The sequence below is a fragment of the Rhamphochromis sp. 'chilingali' genome, assembly GCF_963969265.1.
Source record: "Rhamphochromis sp. 'chilingali' genome assembly, chromosome: 1".
NCBI lineage: Eukaryota > Metazoa > Chordata > Actinopteri > Cichliformes > Cichlidae > Rhamphochromis > Rhamphochromis sp. 'chilingali'.
Genome location: NC_137929.1, coordinates 14,741,549 through 14,765,985, shown reverse-complemented (window position 1 = coordinate 14,765,985; position 24,437 = coordinate 14,741,549). Strand labels below are relative to the sequence as shown.

Genomic DNA, 24,437 nt, shown 5'->3' with positions numbered 1-24,437 from the left:
ACCCTGTACCAGAGTTTCACTGTATTATTATGAAGATTATGAACTTGAATTGCATTGATCTTTAATAAAATGATTTAATATATTTATTATATTATTGTGGCATCCTCCTCCTTGACTGTAGAGTATTGACTGTGACTTTGTATTTACCTTTTCTTTAGTGATGAAAACGTGGTTTTACTGCAGTCAACATGTTCGATTGGTGCTGCAAAACCACTATCCCAAACCCAAGTAAATAACGCTGAACAGCAACTACAAAAACCTCCAAATAGTAGCACCATTCAATGGGAAGAGCTACCAAAAATGACTACAGAAAGTTATCCTGCAGACAGGATCATTCTGTGGGAAGAGCTACCAAAGGTGACTACAGAGGAAATTAGAAAAGCACCACAGAAAGACAGTGAGATGATGAAAGAAATGGCTGACACGCAGATGGAGACAAATAGAAAAGCTGGGATACTGTTGCCTGGCCCAACCATCAGCAGCACATTTGGATTTCCTACTACTTCTGAACAAACATCTGAATCCCTTGTGCACAATGAATCTACTTGGAAAAAGTCATCAAAAGATTTTGAAGTTGCAACCACAGAACTTGCTCTTCACCCAGAAGGAGACGTATATCTAGAAATAGATAAAAATGTTTGCCAGCCTAGTGCACAATGTGTGCAAAGTTGTGTGGCGCCTGAAACGGGCTATAAACAGGTTAATTTTTTGGGGACCTGTTCCAGGTTGACAAACATTGCTGGCATGCCATCCAAAATGCCACCAGATTATGAAAAACAGTGGCGTGTTGATCGAAAGCTAATCTGGAAGAAACAATCTCAAATACAGCGAATATTACCACCATCTTCATTAGAGAAGAATGAAAGTGAAAAAAAGGAAATGGTTTCACTGGCACGCTCTTGCCCCAGGAAGGCTAGAAATCCAGGATTCCCATCTGTGTCTCAATACAGTTATACAAATCACTTTGGTCCAGATGTATGCAGCATACCTGGCTCAGAATCTGTTATTGATAGCAGATCAAAGATGTCGCAAGAAGAATTTAGTGCCATGACTGAAAGAGAAGTGTTACTAAGAGAGAAGGATGGAATTCAAGAACCGGGAGTTTTGACGCCAACATGTCCAGAGCATTCCTCAATAACAGACATGACCGTGATTCCACAATCTACTATAGTAAAGTGTGGATTGGCTAAAAACAGCATTTTAGGTTCTTGTCCAAAAATCTCTCTAATTGAAGGCATTCCCTCATTATTGGAGAATCCTTTCAGCAAAAACTGGATAACAGATTTTAGACCTTTAGCAGTAAAACAAGCGAAACTCAACCTCATAATGACTGAATATAGCCTTGACCATGGTGAAATGAAGGCAATGTCAACCTTTGCCTCGATTTGTCCAAAAGAAGCTTCTGTCCCAGGATTTCCATCTGTTTTTGCACCGACAGTAATCTGTAATAAGTCTAGAATGCTCAGTCTCCTTCCATCTTCCCCCACTGTCTCCAGTATAGCTGGTTTTCCATCATTACAAGCTGACAGCAAAAACTGGAACACCATTCATCAACCATTGTGGAAGAAGCCGTCTGAAAGGGAGCTCGTGTTAGTAATGGAGCTCGATAAAATACCTAAAAACATGAATGGAATCGTTTCTCTTGCACAAAGTTGCTCAAGGAATTCGTGCATCTTTGGGTTTCCCTCTGTGCCAAATCCCAGATTGTATAATGTTGTAGATATGACAGATATGGTCAGTCTTTCATGCTCATGCCCCAAACTGTCACAAATAGCCGGATTTCCATCATATTATGATTCAAAAGACTGGATAATAAGCAAGGAACCACTGTTTGAACCAAGAATGAAAGACAAGCAGATGGACAGAGAGAGTAAAATGACAAGTAATGAGAGAGTAATGAAATTAATGGTTTTCCTTCTACCAACTTGTCCCAAAGTTTCAAGTATTCCTGGTTTCCCATCTGTTCCATGTCCCAAAATTCATGGCCTGAATATGGTCAACCTCCTTCCTTTGTGTCCAGTAATTTCTGCTGTACCTGGATTTTCATCGATTGAATCACATCTGAACGTGGGATGGCCATCTGAAACGGATTTACTGATGCACAGACCACAAAGGAATACTCATCTTAGCATAATCTGCTCACCAGTGATCATAGACAAACCAAGCCACATGCTTCCTTTAGTTCCATCGTGTACAAGATCATCATTGATTCCAGGCTTTCCTACTGTCACTAAATACAATATCCTAACTCTCCTACCCGCTTGCCCGCAAGTATCAAGTTTGCCAGGGTTTGCCTCACTCAAAGTGGGCTTAAAATCCCAGTGGCTTTTAGATCCATATACTTATGGATCTATGCATAAAAATCCAAAGGGGACAGTTTTTCTTAAAGATGTTCCAAATCAAAATGCAGAGATTATGCATTTAATGGCGCCAGCTTGCCCAGAAAACTCCAGAATCCCTGGATTCCAGTCTGCGCCCCATTACAATTCCAAGAATAAATCCAGAATAAGTTTTGTACCTTACTGTGCCAGTGCTTCATGTATCAAGGGATTTGCATCCATGACTCCAGTACCAAGCACAGGTTGGCTAAGTGAAACAAAATCTATTTTGTCAAGACCTCAGAAGAAAATGGCAGAAATGTTTGTGGTACTTACTCAACAGGTCAAGTCGGATTGCTTCAACGTAAACATACTGTTGCCTGGCCCAACCATCAGCAGCACATTTGGATTTCCTACTACTTCTGAACAAACATCTGAATCCCTTGTGCACAATGAATCTACTTGGAAAAAGTCATCAAAAGATTTTGAAGTTGCAACCACAGAACTTGCTCTTCACCCAGAAGGAGACGTATATCTAGAAATAGATAAAAATGTTTGCCAGCCTAGTGCACAATGTGTGCAAAGTTGTGTGGCGCCTGAAACGGGCTATAAACAGGTTAATTTTTTGGGGACCTGTTCCAGGTTGACAAACATTGCTGGCATGCCATCCAAAATGCCACCAGATTATGAAAAACAGTGGCGTGTTGATCGAAAGCTAATCTGGAAGAAACAATCTCAAATACAGCGAATATTACCACCATCTTCATTAGAGAAGAATGAAAGTGAAAAGAAGGAAATGGTTTCACTGGCACGCTCTTGCCCCAGGAAGGCTAGAAATCCAGGATTCCCATCTGTGTCTCAATACAGTTATACAAATCACTTTGGTCCAGATGTATGCAGCATACCTGGCTCAGAATCTGTTATTGATAGCAGATCAAAGATGTCGCAAGAAGAATTTAGTGCCATGACTGAAAGAGAAGTGTTACTAAGAGAGAAGGATGGAATTCAAGAACCGGGAGTTTTGACGCCAACATGTCCAGAGCATTCCTCAATAACAGACATGACCGTGATTCCACAATCTACTATAGTAAAGTGTGGATTGGCTAAAAACAGCATTTTAGGTTCTTGTCCAAAAATCTCTCTAATTGAAGGCATTCCCTCATTATTGGAGAATCCTTTCAGCAAAAACTGGATAACAGATTTTAGACCTTTAGCAGTAAAACAAGCGAAACTCAACCTCATAATGACTGAATATAGCCTTGACCATGGTGAAATGAAGGCAATGTCAACCTTTGCCTCGATTTGTCCAAAAGAAGCTTCTGTCCCAGGATTTCCATCTGTTTTTGCACCGACAGTAATCTGTAATAAGTCTAGAATGCTCAGTCTCCTTCCATCTTCCCCCACTGTCTCCAGTATAGCTGGTTTTCCATCATTACAAGCTGACAGCAAAAACTGGAACACCATTCATCAACCATTGTGGAAGAAGCCGTCTGAAAGGGAGCTCGTGTTAGTAATGGAGCTCGATAAAATACCTAAAAACATGAATGGAATCGTTTCTCTTGCACAAAGTTGCTCAAGGAATTCGTGCATCTTTGGGTTTCCCTCTGTGCCAAATCCCAGATTGTATAATGTTGCAGATATGACAGATATGGTCAGTCTTTCATGCTCATGCCCCAAACTGTCACAAATAGCCGGATTTCCATCATATTATGATTCAAAAGACTGGATAATAAGCAAGGAACCACTGTTTGAACCAAGAATGAAAGACAAGCAGATGGACAGAGAGAGCAAAATGACAAGTAATGAGAGAGTAATGAAATTAATGGTTTTCCTTCTACCAACTTGTCCCAAAGTTTCAAGTATTCCTGGTTTCCCATCTGTTCCATGTCCCAAAATTCATGGCCTGAATATGGTCAACCTCCTTCCTTTGTGTCCAGTAATTTCTGCTGTACCTGGATTTTCATCGATTGAATCACATCTGAACGTGGGATGGCCATCTGAAACGGATTTACTGATGCACAGACCACAAAGGAATACTCATCTTAGCATAATCTGCTCACCAGTGATCATAGACAAACCAAGCCACATGCTTCCTTTAGTTCCATCGTGTACAAGATCATCATTGATTCCAGGCTTTCCTACTGTCACTAAATACAATATCCTAACTCTCCTACCCGCTTGCCCGCAAGTATCAAGTTTGCCAGGGTTTGCCTCACTCAAAGTGGGCTTAAAATCCCAGTGGCTTTTAGATCCATATACTTATGGATCTATGCATAAAAATCCAAAGGAGACAGTTTTTCTTAAAGATGTTCCAAATCAAAATGCAGAGATTATGCATTTAATGGCGCCAGCTTGCCCAGAAAACTCCAGAATCCCTGGATTCCAGTCTGCGCCCCATTACAATTCCAAGAATAAATCCAGAATAAGTTTTGTACCTTACTGTGCCAGTGCTTCATGTATCAAGGGATTTGCATCCATGACTCCAGTACCAAGCACAGGTTGGCTAAGTGAAACAAAATCTATTTTGTCAAGACCTCAGAAGAAAATGGCAGAAATGTTTGTGGTACTTACTCAACAGGTCAAGTCGGATTGCTTCAACGTAAACATGATAGCACAAGTGGGGTCTTGCCCCAAAAAAGCCAGAGCATCCGGTTTTCCGTCTGCTCAAATTACAAACAAATCACCAAATATGGTCAGCCTAAACTCTTCTGCTCCATGTGTTTCATGCATCCCAGGTTTTCCATCAGCCAGAAGGCATAGTGCTGAATCTATGAACATACAAACCGTGGCAACATTCAACAAGATCTTGTTTAAAAACCTACGCAATAAAAGAATTAGCATTGGAGAGTTTCCTGCAAAACAAGACCATAAGCAAGATGAAGTTAAGAACATGGTAGCAATGGCTCCATCGTGTCCAAAACTCACTCAAACTCCTGGGTTCCCCAGTATTTTGCAATTGAATCCAACTGCAAAAACAATGCCTGTGCCACCTGCAACTAAGAAGCAAACCTTGCAAGAATTACCTCATGCAGAGTCATATCTCAAAGACACAGGAAATCCTGGTGTTTCTTTTGTACCTGGTAGCAGTCCAAGCACAGAACTTTCATATGGTGAGACATTTGTAATGTTAATATAAAGCTCGGAGTTATCTTTCTTTGCCATACATTTTAATCCATTTGATTTTTCTTTTAAACAGAAGAGAAACTTAAAATTGGTGCCAAGCAAAACATAGAACTTAATGTAGATAATAGGTAAGTGGACGTGCCTGATGCTCTTGCGTTTTTTGCATTTAGTGTTTGCCTAACATGCACTGCTTCGGCCAGCAAATTTAGATTGCATGGTAAACTGACAACAAATATGACGTTGAATTTCATGATATTATAATTTTAGTGCTAATTAAGTTTTAACAGCCAGGCTTTAAAATCCTTTATATTCGGGTCCTCAGAAAATCTGAAATAGAGAGGACAGCAGAGGAAGACCTAAGAGTGAAGAAACCATTGGAAAGATCTGAGCTGGTGGGAATCTTAGGTTGGGAACTATTGGAAGCTGAAGGAACAATAACAGAAAAAAAAGGAGAATCCTCTCTATCAGAAAAGGAAAAAGATATCTCTGGATTAGTGGGTGCTATTGTGGGTGTTTTCCACAAAGGGTAAGTGTTCAAACTGAAACCAACTGCATAAAGCATGGGTTGCTTATTAATAATCCTAGACAGAGTCTGATATTTCAGTGTCCAGGTCATTCTAGACTTGTGACACTGTTTGTGCTCACGGTGCAGTTTTCACTTTATCTTTATGTGCCAACATCCACAGGCTGGCTCTTTTAGTCAGCCTCGTCCACGTTGGTCAACCCCGCTCACCTGCTGGGACTAAAAGCCCCCAGCCCTTGTAATAAATTGGTACAATCTATATGAAGAGAAGAAGGCAGTTTCTTTCTGTAGACTCTGGAGACAAGCGAATGTGCCAGTAGCCTTTGGCTAAATCCAGCATTGTGAAAAAGCAAGCAGTGCCCAACTGGTCTAGGAGTTTGTCGACCTGGGACATGGGGTAAGCTGGGGCAATGGTTGAATTTGGTACGCTGGGCTCAAACTCATCTCAATCCTTAACCGAGCTCACCAGAGAAGCAGTATCAGCCTCTCTCCATTCTTTTAGGAGGTTGAGGTGGTATATTTGTGTGGCTTCACCCCTGTCTGACCGCACCACTTCATAGTCAATATCAACCACTCCCCGTGTGACCACCGAGGGTCCTTGCCACTTGGTGAGTAATTGTGAGCTTGATGAAGGGAGCAATACAAAATGTCTTAGCCTAGTCCCTCTATTGTACAGCCACTGCTGATGTTACTGGGCAGGGGGGCGATTCTCCTGTGGAAACTGGACTAAAGCCTTGCTCTCAGGTCCAGGATGTATTGAATTTTATTTTTCCCTGGGTGAGACCTTCATCCCATTTTTCTTTAATCAGGTCCAACACTCCCTGTGGGTTTCTGCCAAACAGCAACTAAAAGGGAGAAAACTCGGTGGAGTCTAGCCAGTGATACCAGTTACTCTCATCCTTGTCTTGACTTCGTTGACTTGTCTTGTTCAGCGACTCCACCAGCTTGTCATTCTCAGGGTGGTAGACGCTGGCCTTAACAGATTAATCAGGCTGGTTCACCAGAAGACATTCTGTGGAGGATGCACTAGGCAGACCACTTTTTTGGCTTTATTCAATAGATACAGTTAATGTATCAATTGAAAGCAGAGAGAGGGGAAGATATGTAGCAAAAGGCCACGGGTCAGAATCAGGGCCAGCTGCTTTCAGCTGTACGGCATATGGCTGCATGCTTATCCCAGTGAGCTAAAGTGGCACCCAGAGAAAACCATTCATCACTCGGTCAAAGCTGAGTGTAGTATCTTTATGAGAATGCTCTAGTGGAAAATATTCCATGGAGCGAATCACTGGAACCGGCGGGTTCTCCAGTGAAGGCCCTGTTGTTTCCATGTCGCTAGAGTCCGCATGCTGTGCCTTGAGGCAACTGTTGTTGTGATTTGGCACTATATAAATACAATTCCATTGAATTAAACTGACATGTCACCCCTACAGACACCCATTAGCTTTCTAAATCCAGTCAAATCTGGTCCCAGGGTGTGAAAGTCGGGAGCTAACCACAGCCTTAAGTCGGTGCATTTAATTCACCAGCACTATGGGATATTAAGGGATATCCACACTCTTAAATTCCACCCACTCTGCTTCCAACAATGCCCCCGGTCAACACAAGGTTTGGTGAACCAGGGTCTGCTTGCAGCTCGAATCCACCATAGCCCATTGTGTACTCCGTTAGCACCTTACTGCAGCCTTGTACGTCGCTCTTGGACTGGGGGAGGGCGTCGGAGGGCCGATGGTGTAGAGCACCTGTCCTGCTCGCTCAGCTACCATTTGAGCCAGCATCTCCATGGCTGCACGGGTCATGGGTACACAGCATGTCGGGAACTTGGGCGCCACCGTAACATACTCCGTTTTGTCGTAGTCCCGACATGCTGCACACTGCTTGTGCTTCTGATGCAGTTTTCACTTTATTTGACACTGTGCCAACATGCACAGGTGACGTTGTGACTCTGACTCCACCTCCGCTCCAGGTCCAGGTTAACCAGCCTCCCCTGGCACTGACCCCTGAACCCACTCCACCACCCCTCTCCTGAACTCAAGCCACAGAAAACATCCCACCACAATATTAAACTCCCTTAATTTTCAAATGTGTAGTTTTAAGTGAAGTGAAAACTTTACTAGGCTGCATTTGCATGGGAACACATCGCCAATATTTACTGGCTTCTGTAATGAGCTACATGCTGATAGAGGAGACAAATTATACATAGTTCTAGTTTTCATTCACTCATATATGAATTCATTTCTCAGTTACGAAACTGTAGCATCAATCTTGGGGCCATCGAACTCTGGGTTAGCTGAAGCTGATCACCAACCCAAGCCTCTCTCTTCTTTGGATGCAACAATGACCCCTTCGGATGAGTTTTTTCAAGTCTTTACAAATTGCACCATTCCCATCGAGGACAGGTGTGAGGCTTCTATCGGCCATGCTACGGAGGATACAGAGGAAAGATTACTCACAGGGAAGGTCGCTGTTCAAACACCAATGTGCACTGAAGGTTTACTTCCAAGGCAGCAGACTGAGGTAGAACAGGATGAGGTTAGAGTGGTGTTGTCTTCTTGTCAGCTGGAAAAAGGGTGAGTGCTGGTTGCATGGTGTGTACATTTTTGATGATAACATCTCTATTATTTGGCTTATGAGTGCTTACTGCTCAGGATGCTTGTGATGGTAAAGTCAGCCAGTACTGACACTCGAGTATGGAACTGCAATATTGGTCGCTTTGTTAAGGTTAACCTTTGTTTCCTGGATGTGCCGCTTTGTTCTAATGACTTGTTGTGTATCAGGATTTGGTTTTGTCTTAATAGGCGGTTGCATGCACAGTAGAAATATGTGACAAAGTTAAGAACAGATGATTCTGAAGTTTGTCCTTTGTTTTTCTTAAGCCCTGAACAAATAAGCATGGAAGAAAATAATGCTACCTCCCAGAAGCCCACATCAAACGAGACACTGACAGATGCCACTAAAGATAGAGAAGTAATGTTGGATGTTGCCTTGGAAGAAGCCTCACGTGATCATAACGTTAGTTCAGATGGACCACAAGGTGACAGTTCAGTACCGCAGCGAGGGAAGAAGCCAAAAAGAAGAAAAGTTCAAGACCCGCCACAGAACGAGTGTGAGAGTGAAAACACAGTTCCTAAACGTCCTCTTAGAAAGAAAGATAGTTTAACCCGAGACCACAAACCCAAATTTAATGGTGTATCTGTCAAGTGCCTTCCTGAAGTTGTCCCAGTGGAGTCATTAAACAAGGATGCTAATGCGGAAGTAATATCTACACAACCTGCTACCTACCCAAGCCCACTCAAAAGAACTCACGATATCATCCCAAAACCGGAGCTTTGTGAGAAAACTGGCACTATTTCACTCATTAAGGAGATACATCTTCCTTCAATTGAGAGTGACAAGGGAATTACACCACAGAATTTAAATGTCACAGTTACGAATTCTGATAAACCAGTCCACTTTGATAAAGCAGCAGTTGGTGATAGGCAAGAACTAAGTCAACCAGCAATAACTTGTGACGCATCTATTGATGCACTTAATATTAAAACTCCTCAAAAGTCAGAGGATGCACCAGTCACTGCAGAAACTGAAAGCCTAACAGAAACAGCTTATTCTATCCCAAAGCCTTGTACGAATATCCATTCCAGTGGCACCTTCTCTGGTGACCTTTCAGCTACAGAAAGAGCCTCTAAAGCTGATAATGGAGAACAGGCACAGTCAGCAAGGCATGGTAGCCCTTCACAAATTTCTTCAACAGCTAAAGAACTGTCAGAGGTGGAACATAATAAAGACCTTCCTCTTCTTTCCCCAGTTTACCAACCAGAAGTAGTGGCTGGTGTACACTTAAGGAAAAGCAGATTAACCAATGAGGAAAATGTTCAAGCAGAGGATAATAATTCTTCAGAATCTCCAGTAAAACTCTCACGTTTGCCAGTGCCGAAACCAAGAGTAAAGAAACGTCTTAGTGATTTTTTCCCAGACGACACTGAAATCTCAGATAGTTCAGCTGTCAGTAACAAGGAATCAAAGGAAGGCCCACCATCACTGGATTCAAGTACGATATCTGAATTAAGTTTTGTCACAATTCATCAAGAATATGACAATACATTACAATTGGAAAAGGAAGTTCTAGCAGCAATGCAAGAAGAGTTTAGTCAGTCAGGTGGAGAGGATACAGAGCACGCTTTCGGTGAGACCACTGAAGGCTGGACTTTTACAGACGAACACGTTTTTACAGATCCCTGTGAGAAGGCTGTAGAGGCAGTAACTGAACAGTATGTAATGGAGACAGTCCAGGAAGCAAAGACCGATAGGCACCTTGCAAGTACTGTTGCTTCTCAGGATGACTGGCTGCATCTAGACGATAATAAAGATAGTGAACAAATGGAAATTGAACTAAAAAAGGAAAAGAAAGATGAAGAGTTGGACTTTGGCTTTGTGTCTGTCACTGCAGGTTGTTCAGAGTTCAGGTAAGATTAGTCAATACGCATTACGATGTGTGAGGGGGACATTTTTAACTTGGATGTGTATATATATTTTTCTTTCTCTTTTTACATTAAAGTTTGCATCCCTTAAAAAAAATGAAACTAAACTCAAAAATGATTTTAAATTAGCAACATGGTCTGGAAACGTATCAGCAACTAATAGATCATTTCTTTTAGAATAAAGATGCTTACATTTTTATAATTTGCTTTGTATTTGTGTGTATTTCCAGGCAAAGGGAAACAAGAGAAGAATTATCAGGTCAGCCTGTACCGATGCCTCGGAATAAGAAGCGTTTGAGTTGTTCTTCCTTAGATGACAGCAAGTCACAAGTTGTTGCCCTTAAGCAGGACAGGAAACCAACAACATCTCCATCTCAGGAGGTACGTTTAAGCTTACTCACCTGTATATTTGTATATGAACAGTTGATCAAATAACTGGGTGTAATATATTTCTTGGAGTAAAGAAATTTTAGCTGAATTCTTTTGAAATTTACAAAAGGCCTCTTGCTGGGTTTGAAGGTGTGCACCTTTGACTAAACTACAACCAGTAGTCGAGCCAGTCATGAGGTAGTGGAAATAATTATTTGGTCCTGTGCTGAATTTTAAATGTTGCTCATTTGAAATAATCATTCTCAAATTTTTATGGTTTGTTTCTAATGGAGAGAGACAGAACACCAACCAAAGCATAAATCCTTATTTATGCCATTGAAATAAATAAGTATTTGACCCCCAGCTAGAATTGTGACTCCCACAGTTGGCTGGCAGGTCACAATCAAGATTGCAATCAGTCAATACATCTATTACAGACACATCCCAGCTTATCGCGTGTATAAAGGACACCTGTCCACAGAATCACTTTCTTCCACTCCAACCTCGCCACAACGATAGACAAGTCCAAAGAGCTGCCAAAAAATGTCAAGGACAAGATTGTAGTGCTGCAGCTTAGCGATGAGGTGACAACTGTTTGTGTGGTTATTCAAAAATGGAAGAAATATAAAATGACCATCAATTTGTCTTGGTCTGGAGCTCCATGGGATCAACTTGACCAGCTGTGTTTGACAGAAGAGAAATGCTGTGTATAACCCAAAGAACATCATCCCACAGTTAAGCATGGAGGTGAAAATATTATGACTCTAAACTCTAAAGGTTAAACGACTAGATTTACCAGAGGATTAAGCAGCTCGTTATGGATAAAATAAAGGGGTCTACCACAGGCTATCAAGGGCAAGGTTGATAACTGAGGATACCTTTGGTACTCCGGTTCTGCAGTGGTCAATGCACATTGTGTCACTGGCATTGGCTCAGGTAATACAGAGGCCTATTCTCTTCTGCTTATCCAATATATTGTCCCGGGGTCCCGATGCGACAGGCTGCCAGTCTGTCACAGGGGTAACACATTGAGACAAAGAACCGCTCACACCTGTGGTTGATCAGCAATTAACCTAACCCCACTAACTGGGTGACTTTGGACTGTGGGAGGAAGCTGGAGAGAACCTACACAGACACAGTGAGAACATAGAGAGTCCACACAGAAAGTCATGAAATTGAACCTTCTTGCTGTGAGGCAATAGTGCTAACCACTGCACCACTGTGCTGCCCTGTGCAGGAAACAGATGGACAAAAATATTCAGTACTCAGTTCACCAAGTCGAAGGAACTTAGTGAATCTAAGGAGGAGGAACTGCAGATTCAATGTGGGAGAGTCTCTTGGAGCCTTTTCCAAATTACGGCAGATTCCAAGATTATTAGTTCAAATAACTGTACATTAGTACAAGTTATACCACTTTGTCAAGGTCTGGAAGAAGACCTAAACTGTCACCCTTAGATGGGAGGAAACTTGTTAAGATGCTCAGTAATAACCAAGGAACCACTAAACTTCAGGCCCTTTTTAACAGTGAGACGAGGTTATGAATGAGCTTCTTGGACAAAATGATAAGAAATATATTTGGAGGCTTAAAGGTGAGGCTTTTTAACCGAAGAGCACTGTTTTGCTGCCAGTGGGACTGGTACACTCCACAAAATGGATGTAAACATTAAGGAGGAGGACTACCTTCAAATTCTTCAACTTTACCTCAATTCAGCACGTACATAGGTAGCACTTGCACACAACTGGGTGTTCCAATAGTGATCTCAATCATGTGTCAAAACCAGTTTTGGGATAGAAAAAGCAAACTAATTTTAAGATGTTGTCCCGTAGGAAATTGTTTAGTCATCTGCATTTAACCCATTCACTCAGTGAAGCAGTGGACAGGGTGAATCTACCAATCAGGGAGCAGTGTGTAGGGACGCTGCCTTGCTCAAGAGTACCTCAGGATAGCCATTCAAGGGATTTGACCCCCTGATCTTCTGATCATGGGGGTGAACACGCTACCTACTGAGTTATCCCTGGCCCCTGACTTCAACCCTACTGAAAAGTTGTTGACTTTAAAAGCTCTGTCTGTGCCAGGAAGCTGACCAAATTAACTGACAAGAAGAGTGGCCAAATATTCAGTTAGAATTATGCCAGAAGCTTGTTGATGGTTATAAACCATCAACCAAGCTAAAAGACCTTTAGCCAACTATGAGTTGGGCTGTATGTACACCCAACCTATTCAAATGGTGGCTTAGTAGCAACCTCCAAGTGCCGCTGCCCATGGTCCTGCCAGAAACAGAGTAAAACAGAGAAAAACATGTTTTCAAAGCCTTCAGTAATTCCAACAGAACTTCCTGCAGCTTAGTGCAATATTCTACCCACAATGCAGTGTGTTGTTTTAAACGTATTTCTACAAGTGACACAAGTAGTCTGTGATGCAACATTTGTTTGTCAACCCAAAAGCAGAAGATTGAGAATGAGAACCGTCAGTTTAACCCTACCTAGACGAGCCATTCCACAAGAGCGTCACGCTAACGGACCAATAAAGTTTTGGATTGATGTTGACACAAACCAGTTCCCTGATGTTAAGAAAGTTCCAGCTGTGACTCGAGTTTTTCACACATGAACTCTGTAAAAATCAGCTCTCGTTGCTCTCTGACTGACGGTGCTCTTCATCATTTCCTTTGGTTTGCACTGACTCAGCTTATGAGTCAAAATTTGCTTTCTGTCACGTCTCCCATTAGGAATTTCAAAGTAACTGTATCCTATATATCAACATAATGTGGCTTGTCTAACAAGCCACGCCCAGTCACAGGTGTAGATTTAGAAAAAAACCTGTTCCCTCAGTGTGTAGCTGTAGATGTTGTATTTATGTGTTACTGCTATGGGTTTGTGCACTGATAGCTTTGATAGAATTGATAGCTCTTTTTTACTTCTGTTAAGTACTCTTTAAGATGTGCTGGGTCTGATGTCATCAAAACATTTATTTTATTTTGAAAGGAAAATACCACTAATAGTTTGTATTACTTCCACTTGAGTCAGGTATGATCAAAATGCTTATTTCCGTGTGAGTTATGACCAGATTTAAAAGAGAAACATTGAGAGAACATTACTTGTTTGTCAAAACATTGTGTTTGTTTGAAATTTATAATAACCTGCTGCTTACTGGCTGGTACAAATTCCTTGTTTTGAAAATCTGGCCTAACGATCTTTGTAATCCAATTGCCCTGATATAGACTATTAAAGAAACAAAAGAGTGATTTATATTGCTACAAATATTGACTCATCTATTAAAATCATTGAATTCAGGTGTTCCTTGGCCACAGGTAATCAAGCACCTAGGCATGCAGACAGCTTCGACCGACATATGTGAAAGAATGGGCCACTCTGAGGAGCTCAGTGAATCACAGCATGGCTGTGTGACAGGATGCCACCCATGCAGCAAGTCCAGTCATGACATTTCCTCACAACTAAACATTCCACAGTCGACTGTTGGTGATATTATAACATAGTGAAAGTGATTGAGAATGACGTGCATACTGCACAGAGGTCAATCACAGCAGACGTCCAAACTTCATGCGGCCTCCAGATTAGCTTAAGAACAGTGCGTAGGGAGCGTCATGAGATAGGTTTCAATGGGTGAGCGCTGCATCCTTGCCTTACCTCACCAGGTGCAATGCAAACCATTTGATGCTGTGGTGTAAAACATGGCACCACTGGACTCTAGAGTGAAGTGGAGATGTGCTCTGGGTTTGTTGGTTGCCAGGTTGCCCAAAAGAAGTGAAGCTGTCATAACTGCAAGGGGTGGGCTGACATCTTATTAGAACCTATGAATTAAGAATGGGGTGTTATGGTGATATGCATGTGGAGACAGATGAGCAAATACTTTTGGCAATTTGTATACTGGAGAAAATCCCAAATAAATTAATTACTTAATTAATTAATGACACAGTAGCCTCGGCATGTCTATAAAACAGGTTCTGACTGTTGTTAAATAAATGTGACCCCTAAAAACGGGGGATGTGTCTGAAAAAGCTTTAAACTCCTTAACGTTTAATGCACATTAAACCTATTCAATTAAAAATGTGTAATTCTCCACTTTATGTCAAAAGTTGTGTCACTATAATTTCAAAATAATCTTAATGTGTTTTCTAGAATCCACCGGGAAGTCCGACCTTAGTTACGTCAAGTCAGTCCTTACTGGAATGGTGTCAGGAGATCACAAAGAATCACAAGGGAGTGAAGATTACCAATTTCAGCACTTCCTGGAGGAACGGCCTCGCGTTTTGTGCCATCTTACACCACTTCCACCCAGAAAAGATGTAAGAAACAGTTGCCCTATCACCCTTACTGGATAGACTGTGGACTGCTAGTTTAATTTTTAGCTTGACTATAAGCAATGACAGATATTGTGTGCAGCTTTCCAGGTGCTCACTGGCCAAATGTTTAGCTACCTCTCTGTGTCTTTTAATGCTAATTGTATATGTAAAAATGTAGTGCTTTGATTGTTATGTAGTCAGCCAATTCTATATTGGTTGGTTAGCCATCACCAGTTTGTCCGTCTGTATGTTGAAGTCCTACTGGATCTAAGCTTGGTCATTCTCAACCGCCCTGATGGGCATGTCCCATTTTGACCTCAGGACCTCAGGCTCTGATGTTCCTGTATCCTATTCCGACCACTTGGTTATGGCGTTCCATGTATTCCCTGCCTGCTAGCATCTTGCTCCCTGCTGTTATGTGCTGGATTGTGTCAGGGGCATCTTTGCTTTTCCTTTACTCTTTCTTGAATGCCTGCCACTGTGATAGTTACTGGACTCTTTTCGTGGAGGTTGCTATGGTCTGCTCTTAGCTCATCTAGTCACTGAGCATTGTTGTTATGGGTTGCATCCTTCTCCCATATGCTCTTCGAGTATTTGTCTCCAGGCTTGGTGGAGCTGTTCTCAAATTGTTCTCCTGCCACTGAGAGAACACCTTGGATGGTTTCACTGAGAACATCTGGTTTATTCTCCTGGATTCTGTCTCTCTGGTATATCTCTTCAAACAGCTGGCCAAGGCTATTAGTTTTTGCTTGGTAGTTTCTAAGGCCTCAGGTGTGAATAGCTTGCTGTACTTCTTAGACACCCCATCTCCGATAGTTGCCCAACTTCCCTCCATGCTGCCTTGATCTTGACCTCTAGTTTCCTTCTCCATGGAGGGTACTGCTCCTTGTTGCTGTGTGTCTTATACCCAAGCATCTCAATTATCACTGCTGCCGTGGTGTAGATCAGCTGGCTGGTTTCAGTGATGGCCGCAGTAGGGATTGTCCATAAAGCTGCATTCACACCTTCTGCTAGTCCATCAGAGGGTACTTTACATAGTCTTGGTAATCTGGCACGGAGGGTTTCCAGTTTAGCCACGATCTTATCTCTCAGATCAGCTGCTCTCGTACTCACGCACCTGTTGAGCTTGGTACCCAATCTCAGATGGCGGGGATGATGATATCTCCCCGTGATCTTCTTTCGAATGTTGGTACATTGAACTAATAGTTGTTTTGATGTTGGTCTAGATGTTGGGTGTCCAAGATTCCATAGGTCCGTTGTGACGTTCATGCAACCTCTTCCTCTGGGATTATTTGCATGTTAGCATTCCACATCCCTTGTCCACTCACGCCTTCTATTTGCACAACACTGTGAAAAAAAAATACTAGTAGTCTATATGAAACAGATTTAACTAAATTTAAGGATCCCATGTGCCAACACAATACAGAGTAGCTTTTTATTATCTGTTTAGTTGTACTTACTGCTTGCTCAGTCTTAACGTGTCGTTTTATGCTTGATTTTAAATTAGTTTTACACATTGCACAGGATTTTATAGTTTTTGGTTTGCTTTCTTGGCGAGGTTTCCTTGAAAAATAATCTTTGTCAGTGCATATACTGGTTAATTAAAGGTTCAATGAAAACTTAAAAGATATAAATGTGGTATGTTGCCCTGTTTTGTCTTTTTCTAGTAATTTTGAAATGTTGGATCCATATGACATCAAGCAAAACAACAAAAAGGTGGTTAACAGTTTCCTATATTCTCATGAAATTACAAGTACTGATTACTTAATATTTGGGAAGTCCTTATAATGTCCTTGTATTTGAACATGTTGCAGGCTTTTAATGGCTTTGCTGAACTTGGAATTTCAAGGTTGATGGAGCCTCCAGACATGGTCATGCTTGCAGTGCCTGACCGCCTCATTGTCATGACCTACCTTAACCAGATCCGCACATATTTCACTGGCCAGGAGCTCAGTGTGCTTCACATAGACAAAGACACCAGTGAGTCCAGTTATGCTGTGGCAGGGGACCGGGAGGCCCAAGACGACCCCGAGGCAACTGTTCGCTACTGCGCCCAGAGGCTCCAGGAGGAGGGTATAAGTCTTGAGACTAATGGGAGTGTAAGCACTGCAGAGAAGGACAGTAAAGCCAGCAGGGACGTGGTGCCGCCTCCCAGAACCAAACGCTCGCAGGTTGCTGGGGTGAGTGCAGCTCAGTCTCCGGTGGCGCCACCACGGACTCATTTTCTGTTCAAGTCTAGTTTCTCTCATGTCAGAGATGCTGACCTGGTTAAGAAGCGTAGGTCACAGCGCAGGAGCGGGTCAGTCGAAGAAGGAGACATATCAGCGGTATGTTACCTCATGTTGCCTCCCCTGAGTTGTTTATTCCTTTGAAATGTCATTCTTTGTCTTATCTACATTGTGTGTGGATGTTGTTTGTCTCTGCAGGCTGAAGCCCAAAGGAAGTCAGAAACTGGTTAGTTCTCTTTGACTTAAACTAAAAGCAAAAACACAACAACAACAGAACTTGGACATAATGATGAATGATTGGTGGCTCATTTTTACATTTTTTTCATGCAGAGAGAATGGATGCTGCGTTAAAGGACAGAAGACCAGAGGGCCAGGTGAGCAAGCAGCTGTTTAACTGTAATTTGTAAAGTGCGTCAGGAAGTCTGTGGAGAATCTTTTGTTCTCCTCTCATCGTCTGCAGAGTGAGTAATTATTGTTGTATCTAGGACCCGAGCGAATACGTGCTGAATCAAATGGAAGCCTTGGAAGCAGAACAAAATCACGTTGATAACAGAGCAGGTGTGGTGGAGAGGAAACTCAGACAGTTGCTGGAAACAGGTAAAATACCCGCTCTACCTGCCCACCATGTTCTAATCTAAGAAAGAGAACAAAGAAGACGATAACCAAGACGGGACATTAATGATGGTTTTACCCCACAGGCAGTGACAAGGAGGAGGAGGAGCGGTTGATTCAGGAATGGTTCACATTGGTTAACAAGAAAAATGCTTTAATCCGGAGGCAGGACCATCTACAGCTACTGTAAGACACACACACACACACACACACACTGCACACATTGTGCAGAGGAAACTGTAGAATACCAGTATATCACTGACATTAAGACAAAAATCTCTCCTCTTGGCTCATTTAGCAGCACAGAGACAGGTTACAAATATGTATATACTTGATGTGTTAGTATATTGCCCAAGGATATTTGACGTGCCTGGCCGAAGCAGCCAGGGTTCAAACGACCAACTTATCTGATTAGTAGGTGACCTGCTCTGTAACTTCCCCTAAAATAACAGGACGGTGCAGACAACCAGGAGGCCATAGTACTAATCTGTGAGAACTTTAAAGTTCATTCATAATCATTCACCACACCATAGCCATGTTGTTGAGAAAACTCCAGAATAGCAACTAAACAGACCACATGATGTTAGTGTTTTCCAGTTTTCTTTGCAAGCTCCTTTGACTACGATGACCTGGATGACTGAGAACCTTCACAGACAATACATGAAATTACAGCGTTTAAGGCAAAAAAACCTGAGTTTGTACAAATTGAACAAGCTTGAAAGTCAATATTTAGTATAACCACCTTCATTCTACAACACAGCTTGAACTCTCCTACACAATGTTTCATGTAATCTTCAGGATTAGTACGTAGGACATTCTTCTTCGGTTGTATCTGTTCTCTTCTCTTATCCCACACTGCTTCTATAATAGTAAGGTCCAAGCTCTGCGTAGGCCAAACCATACCTGATAGTGTGGTTTTCCTATCAGGTATGCTTTTAATGCACTCGCAGTGTGTTTGGGGTTACTGTTTAATGAAGCTGCTGTCACACAGATGCTTTCCAGATAGGCAGCTGTAGCTCACGAGGTAGATGGTGGATCAATCCCAGTCTGCAGGCCAAATGTCATTGGGCAAGATATTAACTCATTCACTGCCAGCCATTGGCAGTGAATGAGTTAAACCCATTGACTCATTCACTGCCATTGACGGCTATAGACGTCAATGGCAGTGAATGAGTTAACCCTAAGTTGCTCTCTGATGAATGTGTGTGAATGTTAGTTAGTGAGCACTTAAAATCATAGAAGAAGATGAATGTGGCGTGTTATATGAAGTGCTTTGAGTACTCTGGCAGAGTAGAAGAGTGCTGTATAAGAATCAGTCCATTTACCAGAGGGTGGATCTGTGTTAATAATTCCATTCACTCTGACGAGCTCTAAGACAGCACTTACTGAATGCAGCCCTAAACTATGTCAGAGAGTTCTTGTGTAATTTTGGCACATGCCAGCCTTTTCTTCCTGTTTTCCTTCCTTAAGAATGGTTTCTCCATGGCCTTCCACTGACACCATTTATCACGAGGCTTTGGTAACCAGTTGATGGGTCAGCGGACGGGGATCTTTCCTTTTTCTCAAGGACGTGACTTTAAGATATATTGTATATGAGGAATATATTTTTTGTAGGTCTGTTTTTACCTTACAATGAAGAGTCCTGTGAAAATGGTCAGGTCCAAGCTCAGAACTGAACATAAGTGAAAAAGCAGCCAGTGTCCCAAGAACCACTTTGACATGACAGGACAGTCTTAAAGGAGTAAGGGGTGGTTCAAGACTTTTGCATAGTACTGTATATCTCAGCACAAAGTTGCTGACTTGCTTCATGTACACCAATCAGACATAACATTATGACCACTGATAGGTGAGGTGATTATCTCTTCATCATGACTCCTGTTGGTGTGTAAAATATTAGAAAGTAAATAAGTCAGATCCACAGAGGCCCAGCAGGACTTTAAGGATCTGTTGCTAACATCTTGGTGGCAGAGACCACAGGACATCTGCAGGGCTGCAGTGGAGTCCACGTCTCGACGGGAACGTCATTATTAGGCAGGTGGTCGTATTGGTGTATTTGGTAAATTGAGTGATACTCTTATAGCACGTTTCTACTCTGAGTACTCAAAGTGCTTTTTACTACATGCTACCTTCACCCATTCACACACACACACACACACACACACACACACACACACACACACACACACACACACGCACATACACACACACACACACACACACACACACACCTTGGATTTTGGTATTTTACCTCTATTAGCAGATGGTGGAGTTGTCAACTCTGTCATAACACTTTATAGCAAGGATCTTGGTTCACATGTTGGCTGGGGGTTCCCACCTAAGACAAAGTTAAATGAAACACAAATGTTGTGTGTCATAAATCATTTCCATCTGTTCTGATTAACAGGCTTGAAGAACAAGACTTGGAACGAAGATTTGAGCTGTTAAACAAGGAGCTGAGGGACATGATGGCAATTGACGGTATTAAACTGTTTCATGTTCCCATAGTGGAGTTAAAACCTTGATTAGGGTTAGTTTAGCTCCTGAGATGTGTCAGCAGAGCTAAGAAATGGGAACTGACACCCTCTGTTTGAAAGCAAATCTCTACTGAGAGATCAGCTGCTATTTGGTGCGCTGCGTACATGTAGTGGCAGCCGAAATACAAAATACATGCAGTATAACTACATACAGGCTGAACCACCGACTTAGCCTGTCAGTAAACTTTTCCTTTCCATCCTCACTTGGCAGGAGGAAATGTTTCACAGCCCACCTCAACAAAACCGTGACACAAAAGCTTTCATTTTAAATCACATCAAACTCATTCACATGAATTTCCTCAGTAACTTTGGCTGTGCAAACAGAAGATGTTTCACTTCAAACAGCTTCCTGTGACCTTTGACACTAGCTCCCTCACTTTTTCGACAAATAGAGACAAATTAAATAGAATTTGCACAACAAGAAAATCCAGTTGGTAAAAAAGAAGAAGCATTCAGAGAGTTCAGTACTCGTCACGTGTTTTCCACTGCACATGTTTTCAAAACAGAGCTGCAGAGTCGACAACAGCAGAGTGGCCACAACCCTCTAATCAATCAACCTCTCACTCCACACCAAGCCAGGAGTCACTCAGTGTCTGTGTCACTAGAAATATTACCTGTGTAGTGACGTCCCTGCACAGAGCGTCAGCCTTTCATTTGGCAGGTCTTATCAAGCACAGTTGACAGCCACTAAATTCAGCGTGAAACTCGACGTCAGATTTCCTTTTTGACTTGACTTTGTATGAACGTTGCCACTTGATATCCTGATATGTGGAACTTACTTTGTAACAGTAAGTTCCACATCTATACAGAAAAAAAGTAAGAAGCAGCTCGTTACAGCTCGTTTCCTCCCTAAACTGTTCTCTGTCCCACCTCTGTGTCTGTGTGCTGCAGAGTGGCAGAAGACTCAGGCCCATAAACACAGAGAGCAGCTGCTGCTTCAGGAGCTGGTGTCACTGGTGAACCAGAGGGATGAACTGGTCCACAGTATAGATGCCAAGGAGAGAGGGTGAGACTCACGATACACACATGATAAACTATTCCTAGACTTTCAGATTCAACTAAAAAGGGATTTCATTAGCCTGTATGAAACATCACAACGAGCCTGGAGGCAAATCACGGTTTCATATTCAGCTTTCAAACTCTACGTCCATCTTTTTTGCATTTTTATTGAACCTCTTGACTCAGCAATAAGTCGGTGATAACATCAGTAGTTTTTGAACAGATTTACTAGTTTCTGATGAGGAATTTACTCCTGTTTACCTGACCTCACCTTCTGGTTGTAAATGGTAAATGACCTGGGTCAGAGTGCCTTATAAGGTCTCAGCCATTCATATACGTTCATACAAGCACAACCTTCCAGTTAGAAGATGACCTGCTCTTCCTCTCGAGCTGCCGTCACCTCACTCATCCCCTTCTCTGTCGGTCTGTCCAGCAGCAGCCTTCCCTTCACAGTCACTACCCTAAATAACTGAAAGACACTTTTAAAGAAAAATGGACATCCACAGTTTTCCCAACACAAAAGCATGTGCAGGCAGCTTGTAACCATCTCTCCTCTGGTCCTCAGAGCTGTGGAGGAGGATGAGCGTCTGGAGCGTGGCCTGGAGCAGCGCAGGAGGAAGTATGCTAAACAACAGAAAGAGAAGTGTGTGATGCAGTGACCACCGCAAACTTCCAAATGTTGGGCCAAGGCAGTTTTCTCTCCTCTGTCACCTGCTATCAGAATGAATGATGTGGTTTTAGGTCAGCAGTAAGTGCACATTCACACTGAATCTGAGAAGATTCAGAATTCACATTAAAGTTTGGCTTGAGTGGAAGTTTTGGTCTGCTTTGCATTTTTAATGTCTCAACATGTGCCACTAGGAACCCTTTTGTTACCTGATATATGCACTAGTTAAACCTCATGAACTGTTTGTAATGATGCAAAGTGGGTTTGAGTGTGGAAATGGTTGGAAAGCCTAGAATAGCTGGCTTAGACTATGGATGATCTATAGATCCTAGAAGCTCCAGCAGCACAAAGCCAACAGCCTTGCAACATTACAAAAAGCATCCGTGTGGGTCCGTTTTGTTTAAAGTTAATGGTTTCAAGCTGAATTTGGTGTAACGTGTGATTTTCAACAGCTTTGAACAAAAAAAAACACAAGAAAAGTCAAGGTGAGAATTTCACAAATGTAGGTGCTACTGATTGGAGCTGAGTAGCCTTCACACAAATGTAACTGAAACAGCGAGTCGCCCTGTTGAAATGTGAATGATGTCACTCTCCCGCTGCTCAGCGTGTCAAATCAAAGTTTGTATTTAAGTGTCTCAGAGGTTTTATCTTGTGTTTGCAGTTCTCTGTTCATCATTCGTGTGTACTACAGCTTACATCTCGCCAAAAGCAGTGCCTTTTATAAAGTTTTATTAACACCTGTTACATTTAAAATATTTGTAAAGACGGGAAAATACTAAAAGCTTAAATACACATTTTATGCAATTTTGAATGTGTTTTAAACTGTGGGATTATATTTGCCATTCTTCCATAGAAATTCAACGTCAATAAACCTTCCTGACACAAAACTGCTTTTGTTACTTTGTTGTCACTTTCTTCTTCTTCTTGTTGCTTTAGCAACAAAAAGTAAAAGACTGCTGAGGATTTTATAAAGACTTGTTTGTTCAAAACAACAAGGGTGGTTTTCAGAATATCAAATAATTGTACGTGGATACATGTATAGTTGTATGATTACAGTGTAAAACCTCACTGAACAATAACATGCAGCATGAGTCATCTTCATCACCATAGAGTGACCTGCTGTTTCACATACAAACATTAGGACTGTTTTGGGGCCATTTTACAGATAACCTGAGGAACCCAAAGCTGTAGATACACTGTTTGCACCGACTACAAAGACAACCCAAGTTTTAATATGATAATAATAGAAATTCATATGTAATAATGAGATATATCAATCCTAAATGACATACCTTTGTGTACATGTCATTATCAAAGTGTTTATGAAAGTTATTTTTAATTTCATCAGACACTCACTGTCACAGTTTGGCTGAGACGCTGACTGTGTGGAGTGAGGAGGTGGACCCAAGTGCAGAGAGACAAAACCTGACGTAACAGAAAACGAGCCGTTTATTAAGGCTGGCAAAACTAAACCTAAACTGGGTGAACTGAGGCTAAACATAAAAAATCATGGAAAAGAAACAAGAACATAGAAACCTGACATGAAGGCCTGGCATGAATTCAAAACCCTGGAAACATGGCATGGACACAAGGCAGGAAAACAGACGGGCGAGGAATGAATGGAAACACACAGGAAATGAAACTAAACACACTGAACAGGACACCAGACCTCTTCAAAATAAAACAGGAAACAAGGCACGCAGACATGAAACATGACGGGCGAGGGAGAATGTACAGGACTTTACCTCAGCTGTGGTTGTTTTAAAGTGCTTTATAAATAAAGATGATGATGATGGTGATGATGGTGGTGGTGACTTTCCCTTTTTACCCCTCAGCTGCTGCTTCAGGAGCTGAAGGCTGAAGGGTCACCCCACCGGGAAAGTGGTGTGGACCCCAAAGTTTGGGAATCTGATAACTTGATAATCTTGTGAACATAATAAATCAAGAAAGACGTCACTCATTCATTTCACTTTTGACTGGGAACGACACAGATGGAACAAGGTTGATTAAAACACTCAAAATTCAATGAAAGGTGGTGCTCATCACTTTTATATGTTCAAGTGCATAGTGTGGAGGATGTTGTAAGGCCTTGAGGTAATCAGATGTAAAACACAATATTTATGAGTGTTTTAAGTTGTAAATCGGTCAGATTTGACAGAAATGTGAGAGGAAGTTAAATCCAACAGCACTGGAAACACTTCCTGAACCAGCACGACTTCAAATGACTCGACACACTCTCAAAAACCTTGGCACATAGTAGCATCCCATTCTTAATCCATAGGGTTTAA

The 24,437-nt window shown here is 42.0% G+C and overlaps 1 protein-coding gene across 11 annotated transcripts in view; it reads left to right on the top strand.

The window, feature by feature from the left end:
* The window catches only part of ehbp1l1a (EH domain binding protein 1-like 1a), a 45,924-nt gene extending 22,897 nt beyond the window's left edge, over positions 1 to 23,027 (top strand). For 8 of the 11 annotated variants that reach the window (XM_080877716.1, XM_080877725.1, XM_080877724.1 and 5 more), the window contains 14 exons: positions 5,764 to 5,967; positions 8,205 to 8,531; positions 8,838 to 10,424; positions 10,670 to 10,820; positions 14,946 to 15,112; positions 16,777 to 16,825; positions 16,924 to 17,436; positions 17,536 to 17,563; positions 17,668 to 17,711; positions 17,823 to 17,934; positions 18,036 to 18,135; positions 20,354 to 20,427; positions 21,375 to 21,489; positions 22,048 to 23,027. In XM_080877716.1, the coding sequence (XP_080733842.1) occupies positions 5,764 to 5,967; positions 8,205 to 8,531; positions 8,838 to 10,424; positions 10,670 to 10,820; positions 14,946 to 15,112; positions 16,777 to 16,825; positions 16,924 to 17,436; positions 17,536 to 17,563; positions 17,668 to 17,711; positions 17,823 to 17,934; positions 18,036 to 18,135; positions 20,354 to 20,427; positions 21,375 to 21,489; positions 22,048 to 22,141 (3,565 nt within the window). In that variant the 3' untranslated portion in view covers positions 22,142 to 23,027. Of the gene's footprint in view, positions 1 to 2,382; positions 5,429 to 5,514; positions 5,570 to 5,763; positions 5,968 to 8,204; positions 8,532 to 8,837; positions 10,425 to 10,669; positions 10,821 to 14,945; positions 15,113 to 16,776; positions 16,826 to 16,923; positions 17,437 to 17,535; positions 17,564 to 17,667; positions 17,712 to 17,822; positions 17,935 to 18,035; positions 18,136 to 20,353; positions 20,428 to 21,374; positions 21,490 to 22,047 lie in introns of those variants that run through there. The other 3 variants (XM_080877715.1, XM_080877718.1, XM_080877717.1) reach the window with 3 other exon arrangements.
* Positions 23,028 to 24,437: the final 1,410 nt, after the last annotated feature.